General features: G+C 37.2%; 2 protein-coding genes across 2 annotated transcripts; one reads left to right on the top strand and one right to left on the bottom strand.

The window, feature by feature from the left end:
• Positions 1–1,802, top strand: LOC109193184 (beta-1,6-galactosyltransferase GALT29A). The gene has a single exon (XM_019344032.1). The coding sequence runs from the start codon at positions 390–392 to the stop codon at positions 1,551–1,553; it is 1,164 nt and encodes a 387-aa protein (XP_019199577.1). The 5' UTR covers positions 1–389; the 3' UTR covers positions 1,554–1,802.
• Positions 1,803–7,025: 5,223 nt separating this feature from the next.
• On the bottom strand, positions 7,026–9,837 carry LOC109192765 (zinc finger protein WIP3-like). The gene is made up of 2 exons (XM_019343466.1): positions 9,134–9,837; positions 7,026–7,983 (listed from the first exon to the last, which is right to left on the bottom strand). The coding sequence occupies exons 1-2, from the start codon at positions 9,737–9,739 to the stop codon at positions 7,522–7,524; spliced, it is 1,068 nt and encodes a 355-aa protein (XP_019199011.1). The 5' UTR covers positions 9,740–9,837; the 3' UTR covers positions 7,026–7,521.
• Positions 9,838–10,975: the final 1,138 nt, after the last annotated feature.

Here is a 10,975-nt window from a genome sequence, read left to right as displayed (position 1 = left end):
ATTCATTCATTCCCAAGTGGAACAACACGTCAGCGTCTCCCCCGCAACGCCCCAGATTGTTCCTCTTCTGGTCTAGGTCTTACCTCGCCCCCTCTTTCTGTCAACCCCAACTTCAAAGTTTTAATCTTTTTAACTCATTCTTTATCTATACATGTATACAATATAGATCGATATGAACGGAGACATTCAATATATATATTTCTCAGCTGAGGAGTGAAGACCGAAGTAGATCTCTCTCCTTTTTTTTTTGTCTGAATATGAAACACACCCGGAATCTGCTGATTTCCTCGAGATCTCTGCGCATTGTTTGCTCCGAACTCTAGCGTTAATCCAAGCTTCTCCTGTGTATTGGGGCGGGAGAGCGGTTCTGGGTTTTCATTCGGCACAAAATGAAGCGGAAGGTGCGGCCACTCTTCAGCGTACTTCTGTTCATAGCTCTGGGGGGGACGCTTTTCGTCCGGGTCGCTTTTCGGTATTGCTCTGTTCAGTCAAGAATCGGGAACCCATTTGCGAGAATGCCCCAAGCTGTAGTCTTTAACGACACCCTTCTCAAGTTTGCGAGCCTGGATGTTGGGGAGCCTCAGTTGAGGAAGGAGGTAGATGAGCTTTTAGAAGGTAATTTCAGAACCCATGGTCGCCATAGATCTTTCTTGTCTTCTGGTAGATATCATATTGACCTTAGAATCAGGTCAGCTAAAGGGATGCCTTTGCAGCTCCGGTCCCCGGAGTTTAACCTGCTCTGGCTGAGCTTCCGGAGGTATTTGCGTGATTGGTTTCGTAATAGGAAGCTTCAGACTGATTCTATGATTGGTTTGTTAAATGGAGTAAAAGTTTTGATTGATAAGCACAATGGGAAATTTGGAGTGGAGAAGGAGAGGTACAGTTCTTGTGCAGTTGTGGGGAATAGTGGGATTTTATTGAATAGTGAGTATGGGAAGGTGATTGATGGCCACGAGATTGTGATTCGATTGAACAATGCAAGAACTGGAGGGTTTGAGAGGAATGTAGGCTCAAAAACAACTATTTCCTTTGTGAATAGTAACATATTGCATCTATGTGCCCGGAGGGAGGGGTGTTTCTGCCATCCTTACGGGCTAAACGTGGCGATGATTATGTATATTTGTCAACCGGTGCATTTCTTTGATTATCTGGCCTGCAATGCCTCCTTCAAGTCCCCATTGATTGTCACTGATCCTCGGTTCGATGTGATGTGTGCTAGGATTGTGAAGTACTATTCATTGAAACGGTTTGTGGAGGCTTCAGGGAAGAACGTCGAGGAATGGGGAGCCTCTCATGACGCGGTTAACTTTCATTACTCCTCGGGTATGCAGGCGGTGATGCTGTCTTTAGGGTTGTGTGAGAAAGTTAGCGTTTTTGGATTTGGCAAATCCGCAGCAGCTAAACACCATTACCACACCAATCAGAAGGCCGAGCTCAAGTTGCATGACTATGAGGCAGAGTATGATTTCTACCGGGATTTGGTGGAGAGGCCTCAGGTAATACCATTCATCCCGGGTAATTTCAAGGTTCCTCCCGTTGCTATATACCAATGATATTTTCCACGTTTACCACTTTGCCCTCACGTGCCATGCTTAGATTGTTTTGTCAAGTTCCATGCTTTCTTATGCTGTAATGGTAGTCTCCCACTCTCCCACTCTCCCATGTGTAAGGTAACGGGAGGATATACTGTCTTAAAGACTTAAATATCAACGCCCCTGATTTGTGCAAGGTTCGGGGTGCAACTCAAGTGTAAAATGGAATATGACAAGTGCTAAATTGTACGTTTTTTCAATCTTTTGCAAGAGTTGTTCCAAGTCCTAATATAATTTATTATGCCATGCTGCCCTAATTACTTGTGAACTTGTGTTAACTAAAAACGTAGGTAATCCTGTCTTCACAGGTAAATTTGAATATATCACATGAATAATGTGAATGTATACACTGTATAATTAAACACGCCCAGAAGAAGATTATGATCAACCAAGATCTTTTATGGAGTGCAATATTCTTGAAATTCAGCTGGGGAATTACAGTTAGTGCATGCTTCTTTTTATTGATGTTAACATAGGAAGGTCAGTTTTACATAAGTTGTTGAGCTGCAAAGATTATTAGTTTAATCTTTTGATAGATATTGTGCGAGTTTTCCTCATGGAATGATTCCTCGATAGTGAATAGATAAGGGGTTGCTTCATTTAAGGTGTTTTCGAAATCTGAATGCATATGATTTGATTTAGCTGGAGTTCCCTTATAGTTTGATCGATATCTTGAGCATCTCTAACCGAGATATGCTTTGTAAGGAAGTGAAAAAGGCACTTGTCGAAAAAGAGTCTGCTTGATTTGAGTATTGCCCTTCCCTTATAGTTTGATTGATATCTTGAACATCTCGAGATATGCCTTATGAGGTAGCGAAAAAGGCACTCTTTGGAAACGAGTCTACTCCATTTAGGTATTACTGAACAAAACCGGAATGCTTAATGGCCATTCTGTTATGTTTGAAAAGAGCCCCGCTTCAAAGAAAACGAGTTGCAGCTCTATTAGTACAGTAGTTTCTGATTTGGTGAGAGCTAGTTAGAGACATGATTTATTATGGTAAAGTTTTTGCATTTTACATCACATTACAGACTTACAGTCATCTGTTTTATTGTATTTTTGTATCCCTGTGAGATTTGGGCATTTGTCTACTCTGTAGTTGGGAACATTGTAGGGGAAAAAGGGAATTCGTTTCACAAAGAGAGATTGGTGATGAAATGAAGCCTTGATCCAGATATACACACTCTATTCTTTGTATCAGACAATGAACTTGGGATTTGAACTGTTTTTATGGTGGAATCAATGATCACATACATGAGGCTTGTTGCCAGTTTTAAGCAGGTTTCGTTCGTGCATATGCTTGGGGAAGGGAACAGGTGTGCTGATTTCATGGCGAACCTCGGTCAAATTTTGGGTTGGGGCACTTTAGTTTTGGAGGAGCCTCTGGAGGGGAATAACCGTCTTCTCATGTGTGATGGGGGGGGGGAGGTGCCGCCACCCGTAGAATCAGATAGGTCTGAGGCTTAGTCTCTCTTACTTCACCGGAAAAAAAAAACAATTACATACATGAGAAATTGACAATTTTTGTTCAAACCATGAATCACAGAAGAATGATGTCTGTAACCACAAGGTTCTAAAGTCGAGCTCTCAGTGTAGAGTCGTCAAAACGGTCTCGTGGGGCGAGACGGGCCAAAATACACCAAAACATGTCCTTGTAGCGGGCGGGCTAAAAAGCCCGCCTATTAGCGGGCTTGGAATGTGGTCGGCCCGCCCCGGCATGCCAAAGTCCGCTGATGGGGCGGGCTAGCCCGCCAATCAATTTTTTCATTGTGTTAATTTTTTTTTTTTTTTAATCACTGTACAATATCTTTCAGGAAAAAAAAAAATCGCTGTACAGACGTACAGTACACTAACACAATAACACTACCTAGTGTTGTATTCCTATAAATCTATAATAATCCTATAAGTTATAACACACTAACATAATTACACAAACTAAAATAACACAAAAAAATATGTATTAAATACTAAATATATATACAAAATATATATGTATTAGCAGGTCGCGGGCTAAATCCGTGACCCGCTTGGACCCGTGACCCAGGCGGGGCGAGCTAAAAAGCCCGCCTCCTGGCGGATCAAAATTTGAAGAACCCGTCCCCTACCTACGACGGTACGGGACGAATCAATCCGCCGGGTAAAATTTATTTTTGACGGCTCTATCTCAGTGGAAGCAAAGTCAGGGCTTCACTCAGAGCGCACTTGAGTAGTGAATATGATTTTTTTCATATTTTTACAAATATGCATTTTTTTTTTTTGGGACATTTATAAAAATTTTATGGATAATAATATTCCAAAGAATCAAAGATGTAACCCAGTCAACTTGAACGATGGAAACTTATAGCTCGAGGCATGACCTGCTTGCCCGACAAAGCTTAGTGGGGGATCGCCTTCTCTTGACCCTAATTAAGGACATATATATATATATATATATATATATATATATATATATATATATATATATATATATAATGTATTTTAGCATTTTACAGCCTCGTATTCTCGAATGTCAATTGTTATATCATGAGCCACGGTCTACTTCATTATGAATCAGGTCAAAATAGATTATGTACTTGCAATTAATACATAAATACTTATTAAAACCAACATATGTATATGTAATTAATATATTATATATTTGCAATTAAAAAAATTACGTACCTGTTATAACTATTACAATAAACTATTACAATTAACATATTATGAACTTACAGTTAATAAATGATATATTTATAATTAACATATTATGTACTTTTAATTTAGAAAAAATGACACTTTTTTACCTGAGTTATATGATTATAGCACTTTTTTCCCCTGATTTATTCATGCATCCACATTTTCCCCCTCAATTATTATAAAAGTGGCGATTTTTTCCCCTTGATATATTAAATGCACATTTCTACCCTTAAAATAAATATTTTATTTATTTCTCTTCTTCAACAAATTATTGCTTATACGTAGGGATGACCACGGTTCGGTTCGAACTGAACCGGACACTATAGCAATCAAATCAAAAATTTTCGGTTATGATTCAGAACCAGAATCCAATATTTGGGTTTCCGTTTATTAAAATCGTGAACTGAAAAAAAAAGGATCCTGAACCGTGAACCGGAGGTTCAAATCGGAACAACTACTAGCATTAGCTTAAAATTAGAATTATAATATTGCAAATAGCGTATGTTCTTTTTTGCATTTATTTGGATTCTTACATATAAGAATATATAACCACGATTTGATTTTGATTTTGAACTGTCAGTTCACGATTTCAGATCCAATTTGAACTGCTGGTTCAAACTTTCTTTTAAAATTTTATTTTTTTATTTTAAAATATTCTAAATTCAACAATTAATGTATTTTATTTTTTCAATTTAGAACATGAACAAGCAATTTCAGTTCGCACTTTTAATAAACTCTAAATATCGGGTTCCGGTTCTAAATTGTCATCATAACCTTTCTATATATTTGGTTGCTATAGTGCCAGTTCGATTTGAACGAAATTGTGGTTACAATTTGTAGGAGAAGAAAAATAAATGAAATATTTATTTTAAGGGTAAATATGTCCATTTAACATATCAGGGGGGAAAAACTGTCACTTAAATAATTCAGGAGATAAAAATGCTATAAGTATATAACACATGGGAAAAAAGTGCTATAAGTATATAACACAAGGAGAAAAAAAATGCTATTTTCCCTTTAATTTATTTATAAATATATAATCAATTAGCTAAAGATATATAATATGTTAACTATATTTACTTGATCTGAATATGGTTTTGGACTAGAGTTCACAAATCACAGCGTAAGGTAAAGCATTGTTCAATGTTCATGGTATAATTTGGTATCTAATGTCCTTTAATTTTGGTCCTAGGTCAAGCCCACCTATACATTTCTACCCCATTATGCATGCCTTTCTTAGCTTGCAGTACATATTGTTGTCCAAACATGGGATTCAAAGAATCCATTAAAGTCAGATTCAAGGCCTCCAATACAGGATGGATCAGACTATCGGAGTTCCCTCCGTTCACACTTTTAAGGCAACCTAAGAGCATCTCCCGTAGTTGTAGTTTTTGAAGAGTTTTTGTAAATGTGACTAAGAAAAAGAATATGTGAGGAAAGAGAAAAAGAAAAAGAAAAAAAAAAAAAACGAAGTTGAAAACCAAAAACAAAAAAGAAGAGCGTTATTAACGCGCACTGCTAAGCGTTGTGTTGCGCTCCACGCGAGACGGGCGTGAAATGCAATTTTTCTTGGTGGGTCCCACAATTCTACCAAAAATCAATGCATTGTATTCTCTCTCCCCCACATAAGTCACTGACTCTATTACAATGTAGTGTCTGTTCATAACTATTTTCTCAACAGAATAAAAGCCAATATCGCCTCTACTGAAGAGTTGAACCCACAACTTCCCTTATAAGAGAAAACTTGGTGCCATTGGACCACCAAGATACATTGATGAGGATGCTCTAATTGGCTTACCCAAAGGGCACTCCAGTTATGTATCTATCAATCATATATATGAAAACGATAAACAAGTCTTGTATGATCCAGTTCAGCTAATAGGAAAGAAACAAACACTAACAATTGATATGTTATTATTGGAGAGTGCGTGATTTGTTCCATTTGTAAGGCTGTCCAAGTTGGACCGTGTTGGATGGCTTTCCCATATAACTTCCCCAACTTCCCCCACTAAGGTGTGAACTACTAGAAAATCAAATTTCAATCAAAGAATAGATTACACATTATGAAATTTTTACCATGTGAATTGAAGTTGTGTATAGTACGCGGTCTAATAATAATTGTGCCCATTTTGTTGAAAATTGGACAATTAATAAGAATTATCCCAAAGATTATGATGGTAAGGTTCTCCACTATAAATGTTACATGTTCGACTGTATTAGTTTGAGTCAGTTAGCTATGAATGAACAATTTAGACTGATTTATCTACTTGTGGTCGTTTGCTAGATAGGGTTACAAGGTGATGCTTACTGATACGATTTCACATCGACTCCACAAGAGATTGTGAAGTGGTACTAAAGTTGGGGCTAAACCTTTATTCATGAGTTATCTTTCGTGGTGGGGTTAGGGTCTTCACTTGAGTGCCGTATCAATTGGTGCTCTACTTGAGAGGTCGGAGTATGGTGACCTAGGAAAGGACTACCTGGTTCCTTATAAGGTCCAGAGTGAAACCATCCAAAAAGGAGTTGTTGTCTGCTTTTGTGAACGTCAACTTAAGCTAGCTTTTGTGGTGGTGGTAGTTTTTTATTATTATTATTATTTTTTTTATGTGGGGGGGCTGAAAAGTTTGAAAGGCAAGAAGGAAGTGAGGAAAACCAAACCCTTACTTGAACTAGATTGAGAGTCAGAAGCCCTTTCAATTTCAAAAGACATGATGTGTGTATAGAAATAGTACTAAAAGAACTAATTATATGGAAGCTACTTGACAATAATGTAACTGATATATTCCTTAACAAAACACAATACACAGTCCATACAATACTATGATGATGATGATGATCAATAAGCAATATGAAGCTGACAAATTTTCCCCATTACAAAAGGGTTATTACATCATAAAAAGCTTGTTAATTAGGTTGTTAATTATAAAGTTTAGCACAGATTAGAAGAAAATTTGCCAGCTTCATGACTCTTAATTAGCTAATCAACAAACAACCCTTATTTTAATTTGCACAAAATTAAACCAAATATGCATTCATTCATGCTCACCACCTAGCAATTGCTCCATAACAAACCACTCCCAATCAACAATTTCCATAAAAGGAAACTCATCAATGTTGAGAATTTTTTGTTACCGAGCAAATGCCTGGGCGAACGTACCTTTTAACCACCAAAAAAACTAAAACTCCATTCATCACTCCCCAAGAAATTCTTACTTACTCTAAAAGTTTGCACCTGATCGACTGATCTGTATGATCTTAGAGTAGGTAAGAATTTCCCGATTTGGAGTGAGTTTCTTCCTCGTCGGTCATCATCAACTCCTCCTTTTCATCCTCGAAGCCCTCGAGGGAGGGGTGGGGGGAGTGGCCTTTCCCAAAAGATCTAATGTGGTCTTTGAGGGATCTCTTGTGCTTGAAGTCTGAACCACAGGTGCAGTACCAGAGCTTGCCACAGTTCTTCTCATGGGTCCTCCAATCCCCTTTGACAGCAAAGGTTTTGCCACATTTCCTGCAGGTAAAGGGCTTAGACCCATGCTTCCTTTTGTAGTGTGTCTGCAGGGTTCTGAAGTCCTTCAATGGCTTGGCTCTTGGGTGGTTTATGTTGTTCTTGCACCCTGCTGCGCAGCAATAGCATGGCAGCCTTAGCATTGCTGCTGGCTGTGTTCCTCTCAGGGATTCTGGTCCCTTCCTGAATTCTGAACCATGTCCCCACATATGCATCTATTCATAAACACACAACCATCAGTTACTTTTGACGGACTCTAAGCAACACGTGAATAATAGTCTTTTTTTGGGTAATGACAGAAACTCTCAAGATCAGTCACTATTCGAGTGTGTGTATTGGGTAAACCCGCCTTGTAACCCTAATTAGCAAAAAATTACAAGGAGGCAGCTTAAGTGGTTGCCCATAGCTGATCAAGCTCATATCTACGATACTTTTAACATAATTTAAACATTGTGGAATTTGAACATTTTGGATAAGAATTTGATGTTTATGTCTTTTCATAAAAATATAAAGTAAAAAAGATAGGAAAAAAAAGGGAGAAAGATATTATCCGTTCAAAAGAACTTGAAGTGATATTTGAAACTTTCTATTTTAATTTTTTTTAAATCATTATGAACGAAGATAATAAGAGTTATTACTTAAATTTGAGATCTGCGTTTAGGATTAAAAGTTATACTTTTTTTTTTTTGGTTGGAAAAAGGAAATAATTACAAAATTCCATCATAATCTTGTCCCCTTGATGAGTAGTATTATGAACAATCATTTCATTAGTCTCGCCCACGTATTTATACTTTACACCTTTATAAAGCCTCAAAATTATTGTTCATGATTTGATCAAAATAAGATGATTTTATACAATTTCCTCATTAACTTTATATTAAAAGCCGGAATTATTGAAAAAAAAAAAACCCTTAATTCTTTTCCTTTGGAAACATATAAATGACCAAGAAAATTATTAAAAAAAATTATTTTAATTCTTATGATTAGTATATGAAAACATTTATTTATGAGTAAAAAAAAAGAAGTTTTAAAGTGTTAATTTGGAGCTGATATATGAATTGTGCCCAGTACAGCAAGCAATTAAGCACTTTATCCTTACAATATCTGGTGCAATAAGGTTTAAGTGCCCACACAGACTGACTTACTCAATGGTTCAGTAAGCAGTATTTGGGAGATCGAAGAAACCAAGGTTCGAATATTGACGGCGACAGTGTGGGGATTATGTTCAAAGTGGACAGATCCCTGGTGCGTACCAGGTGATTTACATCGTCCCAAATGGTCTATTGTGCGTGATCCTATAGGGTATAGGGTAGAATAGAATATAATTGGTAAATTAATAGGATTCATCATATGATCATCACTTACCTGCATATTGTTATACCTATTGAAGGTTTTGCTGCAAATGTTACAAGCAAACTGCATAGGGCCAACAAGAATCTGGGTGGGTGTGGGGATCCAAAACCTACTCTCACTGTTGAACTTGCATCCATTATCGCCATCAACAACCACCGCCCTTCTTCTCTTCTTCACGCTCTCTTCCTCCTCCGCCTTGAAAACGTTGATGGGTTTAGCCTCCTCGCCCCCAGAATCCGGCAGCCCTATATGCAAAGCCACCGCCACTTTCTCCTCCTCCTCCTCCTCATCATCATCCCTTTCTTCCTCCTTGACGCCGCCGCCTTTCGCCTCCATCAGCTTGCTCAGAAGCGGCAAGCATTGGAGGGTTTCTTCATCATGATCGTCCACTCTTTCCTGCAGTTGATGTGGAGTTTCAATTACTGCTGGGAATTTCAAGAAGCTCATGGTGTCGTTTTTGTTACCAGAGGGTTGATGAATAAGAAGAAGTTGTGGTGAAATTGCAGATGAAGAAGAAGAAGAAGAAGATGATGATGGCTTGAGCCATTCAATGAAGGTTGGAGCTTGAAAACACAGATTGAGACCTGCAGCTTGGATATGGCAGTTTCTTATACCCATATTTGGGAGAGAAGAGAAGAGGAGAAAACCCAAAAAAAAAAAAAACTGAAAAAGAAAGAAACCCAACAAGTCTTGTAATTTGTCCAAGTCATTCCACTTAAATGGTTTGTATGTAGACTTTATGTAGGAAAGTTTTGCACTTAAGGTTGATTTATGAATAGGTATTTTGTTTGATTTGCCTTTTTAGAACTTTTTGTTCCTTTTCCCCTTGAGTTATTGCACTCAAAAGGGGAGGTATGTAAGGAGGAATTGAATTGAAGGGTATACTAATTAGTGCTGTGGTGGGGTTAAGGAATTGAAAATGACATGCAAAATGTGGTTTCACTATTATTTTTATTTTAAAATAAAGAAAAAGAAAAAGAGAATCCTAGAATAGTTTTCTATATATTATTCATAATTTCATCCATTTTAATTTGGACAACTTCTATTTTCAATAATTATAAAATTAATAACTCCGTTCTTAAAATTTTTCAATAATTATAAAATTAATACCATATTTTTTTTTTTTACTAAAACCTTCAACCATTAATGAATCCTGATAAACGACTGAAATCAATCCTCACTTTTTATAGGAGGACTATGCTTTCATTTGATCCTCCCCACCCCCCATATATATATATATATATATATATATATATATATATATATATATATATATATATATATATATATATACATTTCTAATCAAGTGAGAACAAGGTGTTAGGTGAGAACGTGTGGTCTTTTGTTGTCCCTTGATTTTGGGTAATCTAAGGGTTGATATTTACTGTGCAATATGTCTAGTTATTTGCATAGTGCAATATGTATAGTTGTTTGCATTGTGCAAATAGTGAATTGCACGGATGTAATCATGGCCGTGCAAAATCAAACATTCAATTGTGTGGCCTTTTGTTCGCCCTTGATTTTGGGTGATCTAAGGGTTGATATTTACTGTGCAATATGTCTAATTATTTGCACTGCGCAATATGTATAGTTGTTTGCACTGAGCAAATAATGAATTACACGGATCTAATCATGGCGGTGCAAAACTAAACATTCACTGGTGTAGATTTGACCACACATTCTCACCTAACACCTTGTTCTCACCAGATTGGGGACACACACACACACACACACACACACACACACACACACACACACACACACACACACACACACACACATATATATATATATATATATATATATATATAGACACACACACACACACGGTGCACGAAAAAAGTCAACCCAGGA

The sequence above is a fragment of the Ipomoea nil genome, unplaced genomic scaffold (genome assembly GCF_001879475.1).
Source record: "Ipomoea nil cultivar Tokyo-kokei standard unplaced genomic scaffold, Asagao_1.1 scaffold1834, whole genome shotgun sequence".
Lineage (NCBI taxonomy): Eukaryota > Viridiplantae > Streptophyta > Magnoliopsida > Solanales > Convolvulaceae > Ipomoea > Ipomoea nil.
This window is presented reverse-complemented; position numbering and strand designations above follow the sequence as displayed.